At 39.1% G+C, this 18,202-nt stretch overlaps 2 protein-coding genes across 2 annotated transcripts in view; one reads left to right on the forward strand and one right to left on the reverse strand.

The window, feature by feature from the left end:
* gpkow (G patch domain and KOW motifs) lies at positions 1 to 17,735 on the forward strand. The gene is made up of 11 exons (XM_034241328.1): positions 1 to 207; positions 991 to 1,187; positions 3,260 to 3,402; positions 5,825 to 5,931; positions 6,855 to 7,059; positions 14,600 to 14,732; positions 15,600 to 15,744; positions 15,843 to 15,963; positions 16,315 to 16,384; positions 17,321 to 17,406; positions 17,503 to 17,735. Exons 1-11 carry the CDS (start codon positions 35 to 37, stop codon positions 17,629 to 17,631), a joined length of 1,509 nt encoding a protein of 502 aa, XP_034097219.1. The 5' UTR covers positions 1 to 34; the 3' UTR covers positions 17,632 to 17,735.
* Positions 17,704 to 18,202, reverse strand: part of pqbp1 (polyglutamine binding protein 1) — a 7,020-nt gene continuing 6,521 nt past the window's right edge. Inside the window, exon 7 of the mRNA XM_034241329.1 lies at positions 17,704 to 18,114. Coding sequence (XP_034097220.1) covers positions 17,964 to 18,114 — 151 coding nt within the window. The 3' untranslated portion in view covers positions 17,704 to 17,963. The remainder of the gene's footprint in view (positions 18,115 to 18,202) is intronic.

Raw genomic sequence — 18,202 nt, forward strand, 5'->3', positions numbered from 1 at the left:
ACCGTTCACCTACCAGTTTTGGTCACAAACAATCATGGCGTCGCACGGGGAAGATGTTCCTGAGGACCAAACAGAGAAAAAACCAGCCCCGCTATCTTTTGGATTTACTAAAACAGTTAGCAAATTCAAACCTTCCTCTGTGGAAGGAGTGACAGAAAGAGAGGAGAAAGATTTCTTGACGGGAATTGACGGGAAAGAGTTGCAGAGGTAAGGAGCGGATGCTAATGCTAACATACCGGTTATTTACATAGAATGTTAGCATCAACGTAGCGGTTACGTTCTATAAACGTTTATTCTGTTTTACGTGTCAGTTGGATTTAGCTTAGTTAGCTAGTTTTTAAATAGTAGACGTTATTAGCAAGGTTGGGAGGGTTACTTTTTATATGTATTATGATACAATTATTAGTAAGTAGTTACCTGTTTAAAAAAAAAGTAATTAGTAACGTAATCACGTAAAAAGTAAAGCAATCTGATTACTTTCCGTTAGTTTTGGATTACCTCAGTATCAATGCAATGCTAAGAAACACAAGAGAGAAGAAATATCAATAAGATGTCAGGAAGAAAGTTACCAAAGTATTTAGGATACAAAATGTCTCCTTTTGGGCTAGGCCTACAGAATAGTATAGTTTACAAACGCTGTTACACACATCAATTAACATCAAACAAAGTATGTTTGTTTAATAAACAGGTGTCCACCTACTGCATTTGAAAATAAAATTAAATGAAAGTAATCTAGATGACAAGCAAAAACACTACGTCAACCCATACTATGTCATTCTTTATTATAAAACGCATTGTAATCCTGCTAAAATCCCCATTTAACCAGTCATTTGATTTTGATGTAACTGTAAGTATGAGTATCCTCATTACTAATCCCGTTACATGTAATCCGTTACTTCCCACGCCTGGTTATGAGTTTGTGACATTAGTTTACACATTATTTTGCCACAGTAACTAACTAAATATTGTCTTTCCCTGACTGCCCTGCAGTACCAAGCCCTCAGAGAAGCCCAAAGAGCTGATCATCCCTCTGATCCAGAAGAACCGCTGGCACCACCGGGCGGACCGAGCGGCGCCCGGCGAGCCGAGCGCAGCGACTGAAGCCAAAACACAGGAAGCCAAAACACAGGAAGCTGCTCCGGAGAATGACTCTGTGGAGTCCCAGGCCGTCAAAGAGCTCATTGAAGGTGGGTACATCGAGAATAATAACAATAACAACAGACTTTCAAACAGAGTTACAAAGACACATCAAACAGAACACATTTAATACACTTACATGATCAGATTAACAAAACGGCTAACACATCATGAAGCACAGTCAAAACTAAAGTCATACGAAAGCATCTCCTGGAATAAATCCATTGCATACCAGATATTGTATTATGTAGTTGTATAGACGTTGTGATTTTCTGTTGGCCCTGTAATATCTATCTGAAGGTAAAGTATTCAGAATAGTGTTGGTGCAGATTAAATAGAAACAGTACCCTGGTAATAGAATCTTAAAAAGTATATATAGGCAAGTAAAAGTACTACTTGAGTAAAAGGGTAGTAACTAACTTTATTATAAGCTATTTATAACATTAAAGTATTACGCTTAAACAGGCCCTCAACAGGTAATGACTTGTGTTAAGTGTCACTTAATCATTATAATGCTATCCAGAACACAATACATGCTGCTAATCACTTCAAACAAATTGAAAAAAACAACCGTGGTTCTCTTCACGATTCCTTGAAATGAGAGGCTTCTGCATCTTCTGTAAAGTGTGTAAATGAAACCAATACTACCCACAATACATCTCATTTACACTTTTCTCTGTGTGCTGCAAAACAAGCTCGCCAAAATGTAGACCCTCCAGAAAAACGCGGGCAAAAATCCTTGATTATGCGATTAAACATGCGGGGTTTTTATGTGGTTTTATGCGGTGAAATTACGGTTAGTTGCGGAAAGTTGCAAAATATATATTTTTTAATATTGGGCTGTCTTATTTATTCTCTCTCACACACAACCTGCCACTAACGTTAAACCCCTTTACTATTCAATTAAACACATTCAATGTTTATTTATTGTAAAAGCAATAGGGCTATTTTAATCACACACATACACACACACACACACACACACACACACACACACACTTCTCCGCCTCATTCTGTTCTCATTTACTTGTTCGTTATCTGACCAGCTTCAATCTTGTAGGCTACTCATCTCGTTTCTTGTAGCCCTCGAAAGGGTTTTGGAGGTCGATGCCTCGGTGAACGTGAGTTGTTTGGCTTTCTTGTCCGCAGCAGCAGAAACCATTTTCGAATGTTTGAATGAATCAAAGTGAGTCGTCACCGTCGATGTTCTCTTATGCTCCAACACACAGTTGCACGGGGTGCAGAATAGTTTCATCGGGGTACTGCTTTAGCAGAAATGTTCGTCGGTAATGAGATGGATTATATTTGTTCATCTTGGTGTTTTCTCTCTCGTGTGAGCTCCACACATTCACTCTACGGTGTTGTTTACCTTCTGTGATGCGCGAGCTGATGAAGTCGCATCATCATCATCTTCATCATCATCATCATCATCACTACTTCACGTCAAGACGAGTTAACTTTTTTCCCCCTCAACTTTGTGTGGAAACATGCGGGGATTAAGCGCCTTTTGATAAATATGCGGCCTTTTAAAAAATCTGCGCCATTTTGCTGATTATGCGGTAAATTCTGCGATCGCAGAATTGCGTTTTTCTGGAGGGTCTAAAAATGGCTTAACCGCTCTGGCAGTATTTTAAGGTGTCAGAAAAAGACAGTAAAATAGCGGTGTGTGAAGCAGAAACCCTGCAGCTCCGCCCGCTGAGACGGACCGGTGAGCGGAGCGACACACTGAGAGTTAGACCTAACACACTTAGCTATTTGATCTACCTCTGGAACAAGCTACACTAGTTATACATATGTTTATTCTTCACTCTCGGGTCACTCGTTACTGGATCAGTGAGCTGCATGAGATACTGACTGATTTCTCCCGTGTTATTCTCCAAAGTTAATGTAAAGTTGAATAATGTGCTTCATTTGAATGTAATAATGATGTTGGTTGTGTGTGGAAGCGCCAGTGAATGAGCATTAACTGAGTTTTAAACATCACTTTAAATGGAAGATCCCCATTTAGGCCCCGCCCACTCGATTGGATCGGCGATCGGTATCGGCCGATACTGATTCCGGCGATCGGAGCATCCCTACTCTCATTAAAAGCTTGTTATAATTGACCACTTTCGTCTCGCAGACTCTCGGAGGCAGCTGGAGGAATGGCAGAACGGCCCTCAGGCAGAGAACCTGAACCTCTACATCCCCCTGCTGATGCAGAACCAAGTCCCTGAGGGCTTCGAGGACGGAGACCATGTGAAGGTGGATCTGAGGCCTGAATCCGTAAGTGGAGACGTGTTGTGTGAGAGAAAGAACAGCTGCTTTACTCAGTGATTGATCGGGAAAAGAGCGTTATTGATATTATCTTTTGGATGAAATCTTGCTCGATACATTTTCCTTCGAATACACTGTTTGAAGTGTTGGGAATGTACTCTCAGTATATTTCAATATATTCATGTTTTAGTGTTTGAACAGAGAACAAGTCAAGTCATTGACTTACTGCCGTAGAAATAAGACCATATTTTGAAGCGATGGATGGACCTCTTGCAATCTACTGAAGTTCTGAAAGCTAAAATGAATCAACACATTTTAAATCAATGAGGATGAATGAACAAAAGTTTTCAAAGTCAGACATTTTCGTTTCATCAGGGGGGGTTGCTCGTGAACTGTCAACGGCGGGGAAACGGTGGACCTCTGTCGCCTGTCAGCGCAACTTCAATGATGCCGTTTTTAAAAACATAAAAAATGAAGGGCGGTGCCGGCCGTCAGCGAACCGCCGGCCGTTCTGTGATTCTCCAGATCCTAATCGTGTGTCACCTGTTTGCAAGTGACACGTTTTCTGCCGCTGTCTCTCACTTTCGGTAAATCTTCACGAAAAATCGATCCATGTTGCCGCTCGCAGAAGTTAACACTGTTCACTGTTTTTCGTTTTTATTTTTGACGCTGCGCCTCCCCTGAAGCTCTCTGGCGCCCCCCCCGGGGAGGCGCGCCTCACACTTTGAAAAGCGCTACATCAACATTTAAGCACATCCTCACACCTGGGAGTTTCCTTTATGTTTAATAGTTGTCTTTCTGTTTTTAGCTTGTTAGTGATGCCTTGCTTCAGGGCATTGTTCAGTTGTTTGAGGAGAGAATTGCTCTCAGGCTCTTGGCTAATTGTACATGTTTCTAACTGCTATCAGATGTAAAGATCACAATCAAATCTGCTGGAGAGGCATTTCAGTGAGAATATGAAAACTCCTGACGGTTCAGAAAAATCCGGTAGACTGGCGACTCTGGTTGAAATCTGAGTGTGTGAAAGTGCTGACGGTCAACGGAGAGAAACCTCTGATGTCAGGACAGGGTGGCAGAGAGGCGTCCACACTCTCCCCAGAGACACGCAGGCAGCCAATCAGACGTCCTGTGTTCACCGAGACGCCTCGAACGCCTCGTCTCTGTCACCCCGGCTCTGCTCCGTGTCACTGCAGAAGAACTGTCAGTCTGTGGCCCCGAGCTCATTGAAATGCAGGCTGTTCAGTGAGCGTGGACCCCAGGCTTCCCTCAGAGGAGCGGGGCCGTCGCTCGGCTCTGAACGGGGGCCGCTGGGGCCCGGCTGAGTCTGACAGCCTGGGGCCAAACGGCTGAGTAAGAGCGGCATCACACGGCGCTTCTCTCTGTCACTGCACAACTCAACCGTTACATAAGCACCGCATTTAGCACCAAAACACGTTTAAATGCGTCTGTTTTTCCTAGTTTTTTAGCATTTGATGTGTGTGTCCCGATGCTTAAGAAGATATCATACTCTGTGTTGTCAAGTGGATTTTTGGATACATTTTAAATATTTTACACACATCAGATCTTCGTTAGTATCTGCGCTTTCTCCATTCCTTTCTCTACGACGCAGCTTTGCTCGTGGTGTGGTCTTGCAGAAGTGATTTAGAGTGTTGGGTCCTAATAGGAGGTTTATTAGGAAACGTTGCACCCAAATGATAAGAATGGTGAATACCTCCCAATTAGTTTCAAGGTTTTTAAATGGAAAAGGAAAATTCACTTTTCCATTTAGTTGCTTCTTATTCGATTGTGTGTGAATCCTGGAGGCACTGATGCATGAAACCCTGCTTCATAAAGGAGATGGTGCTGCATGCATGTAGGGAAGTTTGAATCATTGTTGATGCTGCTGTTCTCTGTTCCATAAGAACACAAATGCATTTATTTACTCTTTATTTCCCTATATTTACATATTTCCTCATTGAAAATGGTATTTGTTGGGGAATCATTTGCTTAGGTTTTCAACCTTTGACACAGCTCATAGTTTTCTCCTTCCCCATAGCGTAGGTCTACGGCCTTGGGTATTGCTGCCATCTCTCTTGAGGAGGGGCAGCTCCTTCTCGGGGTGGAGATGACCTCGAGCCATAAGCGACAACAACTGTGATTCAGTGTCCTCAGCTGTTTGGTCTATCTATTGAAGAATGTTGATTATTACTCTCTAGTTAAAACCTGGAGCCACAGGAGGGCTCTTCAGGATTGATTGCGTGACAGGTCGTGTGAATTCTCCGGCCGAAGCTCCAAATAAACCGTCAGTGTTTGCCATCAAAGCTCCAGCTCTCCTCGTGTCTCTCTGAGTCCGGACTCCTATTGCTGCAGAAGTTTCCCCCACCGTATTGTTTATTGAAATGTGTCACGGTTTTGTATCGAAGTGAACACCATGTGACTCTGTGTTGGTCAGTCGACAGAGGCGGACTATGCGTGTGTTCCTGTGGAGGCGTATGGGATCGCCATGCTGAAAGGGATGGGCTGGAACAAAGAGGAAGGCATCGGACGCACCTTCAAACAGTAAGACACAAACGGATGCCTTACTACTTCCTCTACTCATTTAAATGCACACTTCACTTGCACCACTGTGGTGTTCGAAGACATGCCTGAAGAATGTATCAGAAGGGCAACGTCAAATGATACATTTCTGAAAGTTTCATGTTTTTAAAAACCAATTATCTTTCCGTTTTGGACTGTTATCGATATTTAAAGACTTCATCGTGAGCTCTCAGACAATGTGATGGGCTTTTTTTAATATTCCCTTTCACATTAAATATACTTAAAATACCTTATTGACTAATCTATAATACAAATAATAATTAGTTTCTTCCCAAGGTTGAATATAAATTAAATTGGTGTTGGAATTTCTTAATTCTGAAGAAATGTACGTTTATTTTCATTCAGATCTGGATGATGAATGTATTTCCACTAGGGCTGTGCAATTAATCGTATTTTAATCTCGATGTCGGCGTGCAACGATTACGAAAACAACAAAATAAAACGATATATATTTTTTTAAAGACATTTTTTCTTGGTTTTTCAGTTGAATTAAACTTAAAGTTCAGGGTAATCAACTGTTAAAAACATACTGTTCAACATTTTTTCTTCAATAAATGGATGTTTTCAAAGTAAATGGATAATCGTTTTTAATAATCGTGATATCAATTATTGACCAAAAATAATCCTGATTATGATTTTTGCCATAATCGAGCAGCCCTCATTTCCACTGTGTTACAACTAGTGAAATATGAATGTTTACCACATTTACCTGCAGTTATAATGTAGATCGCAACTGTACAAAAGCCCTGATAACAGTCAACTATGATCCCAAAGGAGAAGCATTGACAGGATCACATTCATATGCGTGAATGTGATCCCCCCGCTCTCCTGCACATGTCTGTCTCTCTGTTTATTGATCCACTCTGTTGCTTCTGTCTGCTCAGGCATGTGATGCCGATCGAGAGCCAGCTCCGCCCCAAAGGTCTGGGTCTGGGTGCCGATCGTGCCGCCATAAAGGACCTGGAGCCCACCAAACACAAGCGCCCCCCCAAGCCCGGTGAGGAGAGGGAGAAGGAGGAGGAGCTGGTGATGGGACCCGGGGGCTTCGTGCTGGTGCAGTCAGGGGCCCACAAAGAACTGTACGGCAAGGTACGCTTCATCTGCAACATCTGCAACATCTATAACCTGTTGACATGCCCTCATTTTAGTTCAGAGGCTCCATACAGCAAGCCAGAGGTGGGAAGTAGTGGAGTACAGATACTTTGTTACTGTACTTAAGTACATTGTTCTGGTATCAGTACTTTACTCCACTACTTATTTTTCTGACTACTTTTTACTTTCTACTTCTCACATGTTGAACACAAATACCTGTACTTTCTACTTCTCACATGTTGAACTCAAATACCTGAACTTTCTACTTCTTACATGTTGAACACAAATACCTGTACTTTCTACTTCTTACATGTTGAACTCAAATACCTGTACTTTCTACTTCTTACATGTTGAACTCAAATACCTGTACTTTCTACTTCTTACATGTTGAACACAAATACCTGTACTTTCTACTTCTTACATGTTGAACTCAAATACCTGTACTTTCTACTTCTTACATGTTGATCACAAATACCTGTACTTTCTACTTCTTACATGTTGAACTCAAATACCTGTACTTTCTACTTCTTGCATGTTGAACTCAAATACCTGTACTTTCTACTTCTTACATGTTGAACACAAATACCTGTACTTTCTACTTCTTACATGTTGAACTCAAATACCTGTACTTTCTACTTCTCACATGTTGAACTCAAATACCTGTACTTTCTACTTCTCACATGTTGAACCCAAATACCTGTACTTTCTACTTCTTACATGTTGAACTCAAATACCTGTACTTTCTACTTCTTACATGTTGAACTCAAATACTTGTACTTTCTACTTCTCACATGTTGAACCCAAATACCTGTACTTTCTACTTCTTGCATGTTGAACTCAAATACCTGAACTTTCTACTTCTTACATGTTGAACACAAATACCTGTACTTTCTACTTCTTACATGTTGAACTCAAATACCTGTACTTTCTACTTCTTACATGTTGAACCCAAATACCTGTACTTTCTACTTCTTACATGTTGAACTCAAATACCTGTACTTTCTACTTCTTACATGTTGAACTCAAATACCTGTACTTTCTACTTCTCACATGTTGAACTCAAATACCTGTACTTTCTACTTCTTACATGTTGAACTCAAATACCTGTACTTTCTACTTCTTACATGTTGAACCCAAATACCTGTACTTTCTACTTCTTGCATGTTGAACTCAAATACCTGTACTTTCTACTTCTTACATGTTGAACTCAAATACCTGTACTTTCTACTTCTTACATGTTGAACACAAATACCTGTACTTTCTACTTCTTACATGTTGAACACAAATACCTGTACTTTCTACTTCTTGCATGTTGAACTCAAATACCTGTACTTTCTACTTCTTACATGTTGAACCCAAATACCTGTACTTTCTACTTCTTACATGTTGAACCCAAATACCTGTACTTTCTACTTCTTACATGTTGAACACAAATACCTGTACTTTCTACTTCTTACATGTTGAACCCAAATACCTGTACTTTCTACTTCTTACATGTTGAACCCAAATACCTGTACTTTCTACTTCTTACATGTTGAACACAAATACCTGTACTTTCTACTTCTTACATGTTGAACACAAATACCTGTACTTTCTACTTCTTACATGTTGAACACAAATACCTGTACTTTCTACTTCTTACATGTTGAACTCAAATACCTGTACTTTCTACTTCTTACATGTTGAACTCAAATACCTGTACTTTCTACTTCTTACATGTTGAACCCAAATACCTGTACTTTCTACTTCTTACATGTTGAACACAAATACCTGTACTTTCTACTTCTTACATGTTGAACCCAAATACCTGTACTTTCTACTTCTTACATGTTGAACCCAAATACCTGTACTTTCTACTTCTTACATGTTGAACACAAATACCTGTACTTTCTACTTCTTACATGTTGAACACAAATACCTGTACTTTCTACTTCTTACATGTTGAACACAAATACCTGTACTTTCTACTTCTTACATGTTGAACTCAAATACCTGTACTTTCTACTTCTTACATGTTGAACTCAAATACCTGTACTTTCTACTTCTTACATGTTGAACCCAAATACCTGTACTTTCTACTTCTTGCATGTTGAACACAAATACCTGTACTTTCTACTTCTTACATGTTGAACACAAATACCTGTACTTTCTACTTCTTACATGTTGAACTCAAATACCTGTACTTTCTACTTCTTACATGTTGAACTCAAATACCTGTACTTTCTACTTCTTACATGTTGAACCCAAATACCTGTACTTTCTACTTCTTACATGTTGAACTCAAATACCTGTACTTTCTACTTCTTGCATGTTGAACTCAAATACCTGTACTTTCTACTTCTTACATGTTGAACACAAATACCTGTACTTTCTACTTCTTACATGTTGAACTCAAATACCTGTACTTTCTACTTCTTACATGTTGAACTCAAATACCTGTACTTTCCACTTCTTACATGTTGAACACAAATACCTGTACTTTCTACTTCTTACATGTTGAACTCAAATACCTGTACTTTCTACTTCTCACATGTTGAACTCAAATACCTGTACTTTCTACTTCTCACATGTTGAACCCAAATACCTGTACTTTCTACTTCTCACATGTTGAACCCAAATACCTGTACTTTCTACTTCTCACATGTTGAACCCAAATACCTGTACTTTCTACTTCTCACATGTTGAACACACATACCTGTACTTTCTACTTCTCGCATGTTGAACACAAATACCTGTACTTTCTACTTCTTACATGTTGAACTCAAATACCTGTACTTTCTACTTCTTACATGTTGAACACAAATACCTGTACTTTCTACTTCTTACATGTTGAACTCAAATACCTGTACTTTCTACTTCTCGCATGTTGAACTCAATACCTGTACTTTCTACTTCTTACATGTTGAACTCAAATACCTGTACTTTCTACTTCTTACATGTTGAACCCAAATACCTGTACTTTCTACTTCTTACATGTTGAACACAAATACCTGTACTTTCTACTTCTTACATGTTGAACACAAATACCTGTACTTTCTACTTCTTACATGTTGAACACAAATACCTGTACTTTCTACTTCTTACATGTTGAACACAAATACCTGTACTTTCTACTTCTTACATGTTGAACACAAATACCTGTACTTTCTACTTCTTACATGTTGAACTCAAATACCTGAACTTTCTACTTCTTACATGTTGAACACAAATACCTGTACTTTCTACTTCTTACACGTTGAACCCAAATACCTGTACTTTCTACTTCTTACATGTTGAACTCAAATACCTGTACTTTCTACTTCTTACATGTTGAACTCAAATACCTGTACTTTCTACTTCTTACATGTTGAACCCAAATACCTGTACTTTCTACTTCCTACATGTTGAACACAAATACCTGTACTTTCTACTTCTTACATGTTGAACACAAATACCTGTACTTTCTACTTCTTACATGTTGAACACAAATACCTGTACTTTCTACTTCTTACAAGTTGAACACAAATACCTGTACTTTCTACTTCTTACATGTTGAACACAAATACCTGTACTTTCTACTTCCTACATGTTGAACACAAATACCTGTACTTTCTACTTCCTACATGTTGAACACAAATACCTGTACTTTCTACTTCCTACATGTTGAACACAAATACCTGTACTTTCTACTTCCTACATGTTGAACACAAATACCTGTACTTTCTACTTCCTACATGTTGAACACAAATACCTGTACTTTCTACTTCTTACATGTTGAACCCAAATACCTGTACTTTCTACTTCCTACATGTTGAACACAAATACCTGTACTTTCTACTTCTTACATGTTGAACACAAATACCTGTACTTTCTACTTCTTACATGTTGAACACAAATACCTGTACTTTCTACTTCTTACAAGTTGAACACAAATACCTGTACTTTCTACTTCTTACATGTTGAACACAAATACCTGTACTTTCTACTTCTTACAAGTTGAACACAAATACCTGTACTTTCTACTTCTTACATGTTGAACACAAATACCTGTACTTTCTACTTCTTACATGTTGAACCCAATACCTGTACTTTCTACTTCTTGCATGTTGAACTCAAATACCTGTACTTTCTACTTCTTACATGTTGAACTCAAATACCTGTACTTTCTACTTCTTACATGTTGAACTCAAATACCTGTACTTTCTACTTCTTACATGTTGAACACAAATACCTGTACTTTCTACTTCTTACATGTTGAACTCAAATACCTGTACTTTCTACTTCTTACATGTTGAACTCAAATACCTGTACTTTCTACTTCTTGCATGTTGAACTCAAATACCTGTACTTTCTACTTCTTACATGTTGAACTCAAATACCTGTACTTTCTACTTCTTACATGTTGAACACAAATACCTGTACTTTCTACTTCTTACATGTTGAACACAAATACCTGTACTTTCTACTTCTTACATGTTGAACTCAAATACCTGTATTTTCTACTTCTTACATGTTGAACTCAAATACCTGTATTTTCTACTTCTTACATGTTGAACTTAAATACCTGTACTTTCTACTTCTTACATGTTGAACACAAATACCTGTACTTTCTACTTCTTACATGTTGAACTCAAATACCTGTATTTTCTACTTCTTACATGTTGAACCCAAATACCTGTACTTTCTACTTCTTACATGTTGAACACAAATACCTGTACTTTCTACTTCTTACATGTTGAACTCAAATACCTGTACTTTCTACTTCTTACATGTTGAACTCAAATACCTGTATTTTCTACTTCTTACATGTTGAACCCAAATACCTGTACTTTCTACTTCTTACATGTTGAACACAAATACCTGTACTTTCTACTTCTTACATGTTGAACTCAAATACCTGTACTTTCTACTTCTTACATGTTGAACTCAAATACCTGTACTTTCTACTTCTTACATGTTGAACACAAATACCTGTACTTTCTACTTCTTACATGTTGAACTCAAATACCTGTACTTTCTACTTCTTGCATGTTGAACTCAAATACCTGTACTTTCTACTTCTTACATGTTGAACTCAAATACCTGTACTTTCTACTTCTTACATGTTGAACTCAAATACCTGTACTTTCTACTTCTTACATGTTGAACTCAAATACCTGTACTTTCCACTTCTTACATGTTGAACACAAATACCTGTACTTTCTACTTCTTACATGTTGAACTCAAATACCTGTACTTTCTACTTCTCACATGTTGAACTCAAATACCTGTACTTTCTACTTCTCACATGTTGAACCCAAATACCTGTACTTTCTACTTCTCACATGTTGAACCCAAATACCTGTACTTTCTACTTCTCACATGTTGAACCCAAATACCTGTACTTTCTACTTCTCACATGTTGAACCCAAATACCTGTACTTTCTACTTCTTACATGTTGAACACACATACCTGTACTTTCTACTTCTCGCATGTTGAACTCAAATACCTGTACTTTCTACTTCTTACATGTTGAACTCAAATACCTGTACTTTCTACTTCTTACATGTTGAACACAAATACCTGTACTTTCTACTTCTCACATGTTGAACTCAAATACCTGTACTTTCTACTTCTCGCATGTTGAACTCAAATACCTGTACTTTCTACTTCTTACATGTTGAACTCAAATACCTGTACTTTCTACTTCTTACATGTTGAACCCAAATACCTGTACTTTCTACTTCTTACATGTTGAACACAAATACCTGTACTTTCTACTTCTTACATGTTGAACACAAATACCTGTACTTTCTACTTCTTACATGTTGAACACAAATACCTGTACTTTCTACTTCTTACATGTTGAACACAAATACCTGTACTTTCTACTTCTTACATGTTGAACTCAAATACCTGAACTTTCTACTTCTTACATGTTGAACACAAATACCTGTACTTTCTACTTCTTACACGTTGAACCCAATACCTGTACTTTCTACTTCTTACATGTTGAACTCAAATACCTGTACTTTCTACTTCTTACATGTTGAACTCAAATACCTGTACTTTCTACTTCTTACATGTTGAACCCAAATACCTGTACTTTCTACTTCTTACATGTTGAACACAAATACCTGTACTTTCTACTTCTTACATGTTGAACACAAATACCTGTACTTTCTACTTCCTACATGTTGAACACAAATACCTGTACTTTCTACTTCCTACATGTTGAACACAAATACCTGTACTTTCTACTTCTTACATGTTGAACACAAATACCTGTACTTTCTACTTCTTACATGTTGAACACAAATACCTGTACTTTCTACTTCTTACATGTTGAACACAAATACCTGTACTTTCTACTTCTTACATGTTGAACCCAAATACCTGTACTTTCTACTTCTTACATGTTGAACCCAAATACCTGTACTTTCTACTTCTTACACTTTGAACACAAATACCTGTACTTTCTACTTCTTACATGTTGAACACAAATACCTGTACTTTCTACTTCTTACATGTTGAACACAAATACCTGTACTTTCTACTTCTTACACGTTGAACCCAAATACCTGTACTTTCTACTTCTTACACTTTGAACACAAATACCTGTACTTTCTACTTCTTACATGTTGAACACAAATACCTGTACTTTCTACTTCTTACATGTTGAACACAAATACCTGTACTTTCTACTTCTTACATGTTGAACTCAAATACCTGTACTTTCTACTTCTTACATGTTGAACTCAAATACCTGTACTTTCTACTTCTTACATGTTGAACTCAAATACCTGTACTTTCTACTTCTTACATGTTGAACTCAAATACCTGTACTTTCTACTTCTTACATGTTGAACTCAAATACCTGTACTTTCTACTTCTTACATGTTGAACACAAATACCTGTACTTTCTACTTCTTACATGTTGAACTCAAATACCTGTACTTTCTACTTCTTACATGTTGAACTCAAATACCTGTACTTTCTACTTCTTACATGTTGAACACAAATACCTGTACTTTCTACTTCTTACATGTTGAACACAAATACCTGTACTTTCTACTTCTTACATGTTGAACTCAAATACCTGTACTTTCTACTTCTTACATGTTGAACTCAAATACCTGTACTTTCTACTTCTTACATGTTGAACTCAAATACCTGTACTTTCTACTTCTTACATGTTGAACTCAAATACCTGTACTTTCTACTTCCTACGGAAGGGTTACATTTCAAAGCCTCTTTACTTTGACTTGAGTAAAGAAGTTTAGTCAGTACTTCAACTTTCACCAGAGTATTTTTAAACACGAGTATCTGTACTTCTACTTGAGTAAAGGATCTGTGTACTTTTGCCATCTCTGCAGCAAGCAGACCGGACCAGTAAAATCATAGCAGCCTAATAACCTATAAATAACAGCAACTAAAACACAAGAATACAAACTAGTAGTTTTTACACTTTGAAAAGTCAATCTCGGGCGCACCGTTTGTTTGACACCCTGCATTGGAGTCTTCATGTTTTGTTTTTACACTAGTGTTCCCACTGAATAACCTTATTTCCCGCCACAGATTGAAGGCTTGGACCCCGATAACGCTCGTGTGGTGGTGAAGCTGGCCATCGGGGGTCGGTCTGCCACCATCAGCCAGCACGCTGTGAAGCTGGTGGGACGTACAGAATACGAGAAAAACTGCAAAGACCTCAGTGAGTCACTCTCTAAAAATACATTCTAACAAGTAAACATTTAAGGTAAATAGTCTTGATGCTGATATTAGATTACATTTCTCTGAATTCGGTTAGAGGTCATCAAAGGTCAACATTTTAATTCGATCCAATTAAGACAATTTCAGTTTTTTTAATTACACGTAATGGCCGTTGCAATCTGATTACGTTTTTTTTCTTTTTTTTTAATTATTGTTACAGTTTTTACAATGCAGCTTGTATATTATAATAATAATATAGCTTTAGTGTGAGGCTAAATATAATTAATATTTTCTTTAACATTTCTTGTATGTCCGCGGAGTCTTAAAAAGTATTAAAAGTTGATAAATCAATTTAGTGAAAATGAAGGCTATTAAAGGGCATTTTCCAAGGTGTTACATTTTGTAGCTTGTTTTCAATAAGTATCTAAATGGTCCAAAGAGGTTGTTAGAGGGTGCTAGTGGCGCACGCGCGTGAGCTGCGAGCACAGGAGCCTTGCAGCGGCAAAACTGAGGCTCCGTGGTAAACTGTGGTAAAAATGAAGAGCCGTTTGGGAGCCGAGCCAAATGATCCGTCTCACTAACGTAGAGAGATAGTATCTATAAGGGACGGCTCAATTCAAAATTCAAGCCGTAGACAGAGGGCTGCTGTGCCTCCTGTCATCATTAATGGCCGTCTCTTTAAAATGACCGCTCAGAGGAGAGGAGTTCTCATTTCTCTAACCGCCTGCTGCTTCCTCGGCTCCTCCGCTCGCATCTCCTGTGGGCGGCACGAGGATAGGAGTCGAGGATAGGAGTCGAGGAGGGGACATTAGAGAATTGAGAAGCCTTCTGTGTTTTCCACATTTGACATTTTTCTCCTGCTCTCCAGCTCGCCTCAGTCGAGCCCACAAAGAGAAGGAGAAGGAGAAGGAGCGAGAGAAGGAGAAGGAGAAGGAGAAGGAGAGACAGGAGGAGAAGGAGAGCCGGAGTAAAGACGAGAGGAAGAGGAAACACAGAGAATCCAGTCAGGACAGGTACACATTTGACCTCACTGCAATGTTTCTCATTTCCATCTATCGGCTAATAAAGCTTTCTCTGAGTAACCGTGTGTTTGATGTTCTCTCCACTGTAGAGACAAGCCTCCGGTGAAAGAGGCGAGGCGACCCCCGCCCCCCCCTTCCTGGCTCCAGAGGGATTTGAAGGTTCGCTTCATAGACAAATCCTTCAAAGGGGGCAAATACTACAACTCTAAGGTACTGATGTAACACCTGAGCATCTTGTATTAGTTCATGTACTCATTACACATATTACCATCAGGAGGTTTATCATTTAGCTCGTCCAGACCTTCACCAAGTTACTTTGACCTATATTCTTTCACTGAATGATGTTTGTCTGATTGGCTTTGATTTTCTGACACATAAAGAGTTAAAAACATACTATTCAAAAAAAGCAAGGTGCTCTCCAGTTGTAGTTGAATGTAAACACCTCTAAAAATGGTTGTTTCATATCCAGGGGTCTTCCCTATCTTGCACGATATCATGAGTTATAATGATTACAAATGAAGGGTTTCTGTCATAGTTCTTAACATCAGGTTTTCTTTATAGATGTGTGTGGAGGACGTCCTCTCAGCATCAACCTGTATCTGTCGAACTGACGAGGGGCGGCTGATAGACGGTGAGTCGTCAGCGATACTTTTAATAAAGACTACATTCATAATAAAACATGTCTCACATATGCTGCAGATGTGGCGGAAAAAATATATGAATAACCATTAAAAAAAAAGTCCAGATTTTGAGAGAAAAGTCAGTATTTTGTTCATGTATGGATCATGTATCATTTACCTTGAAGAACCGGTATTCCTCCATCTTGTGACTGTGTAACTCCCGGGGTGTTTCTCAATCTCGAGGATGCTGGCTTGGTAGTCGCGTACTTCCAAGTCACTTCCTTCAGAAACGAAGCAAGTATACTTCCAAGCCACGGCTTCGGAAAACGAAGAAGAATGGAACAGGCTAACAAGTGTGCCACTCTAACGGTTTCAACATAAACTGTACCGAAAATAAATACCTCACGATGTCTATCTAATTATGAACTTGCTTTACTTTCACGGAACACCTTTTTGGTGATAAAGTAACAAAGTAACATATTTACCAACATGTTCTACGCCACTACATACTTACATTTCAATGTGTGCTGCGTCGGTTCAGCCATTCTCCGCAAGGGTTTTTGAAATTGGTCCGTGTGCAAAGCATTGTGGGGATTTTAAGGACGCAAAGTCTACCCGTGTGCAGCCTCGAAATTTCCCCCAAACCAAGGACGCGGCCTCGGTGGAATTCCATGTATGCTGGAGATTGGAACAGTCCTTCGGCGGCACTCGATGACGTAGCATCCTTGAAATATTGGCTTGGAAGCCAGAATCCTCGAGATTGAGAAACGGCCCCTCTCTTGGACATCAGCATGTGAAGGACACTGTTCAGGAACTAGTTGATGCTCTGTATGTGATGACTACTTCCTTTCTGGAGAGGATCACAGATACATGGATCCTGAGATTGAAGATCAAGACGGGGACCAGGGAGATTTTTCTAACAAACCTGTTAATTCTTTTGGTTTCAGATGTGAAGCAGGGCATGCTGGAAACCATCATCCCCAAACTCGAGTCTGAGTCTATAATGGTTGTCCTGGGCGAGCACAGAGGACAGGTGAGCAGAGGGTCTTCTCTCTGTCTGTCTGTGTGTGTGTGGTTACTAATCTGTGTGTGTGTGGTTACTAATCTGTGTGTGTTCTTGTTTTTCCAGGTGGGCCGTATCCTCCAGCGGGACAAGAACAAGTGCCGTGCGATGGTGCAGCTCGACCGACACGAGGAGAAAGTGTTCATGCTGGATTATGACATCATCTGTCAGTACGTAGGAGAGACGGACCACTGACTCAAATATCCCCCATCGTCACACCTCTAATGTTATTTCTTGTCAACAAAAAAAAATCGTGAATTTTAAAGCAATTTTGTAATAAAACAGTGTCAAGAACTTTATTTGTACAGATGTTATTACAAGATGTATCACCAAACCAAAATAAGTCACAGTAATGTTTATTAGCAAATGAAGGGGCACTGTCACACAGGTCATATAAAACACATATTTACAAATGTTCTAACACGAGCGTCAATGCACTTTAACTCCAGACACAGGTTTAAGAATGAAAACTAAACGTCTGTAACGGCCAAAGGAAGACAAACTGTACACCGTAGATCTGTGCGTTGTTACTCTTTGGGGATTTGGTTAGCTGCGTTAGCTCGTAGCACGGCCCCTGGACTCGGGTACGGCCGCTGCTGGAACAGAGGCCCCGCCGCCGTGGTGTCGGCCCCCGTCTTCGCCTCATTACGCTTCGGCAGGCCAGTCGACCAATTGCCCCTGTAGAGAAAAATGCTTGTTTAAATTAAAGGTCCCCTATTATACTGTTTTTCATCAACATATTACAGGTCTCAGATATATCCAGAAT

The sequence above is a fragment of the Gymnodraco acuticeps genome, unplaced genomic scaffold (assembly GCF_902827175.1).
Source record: "Gymnodraco acuticeps unplaced genomic scaffold, fGymAcu1.1, whole genome shotgun sequence".
NCBI classification, from domain to species: Eukaryota; Metazoa; Chordata; class Actinopteri; order Perciformes; family Bathydraconidae; genus Gymnodraco; species Gymnodraco acuticeps.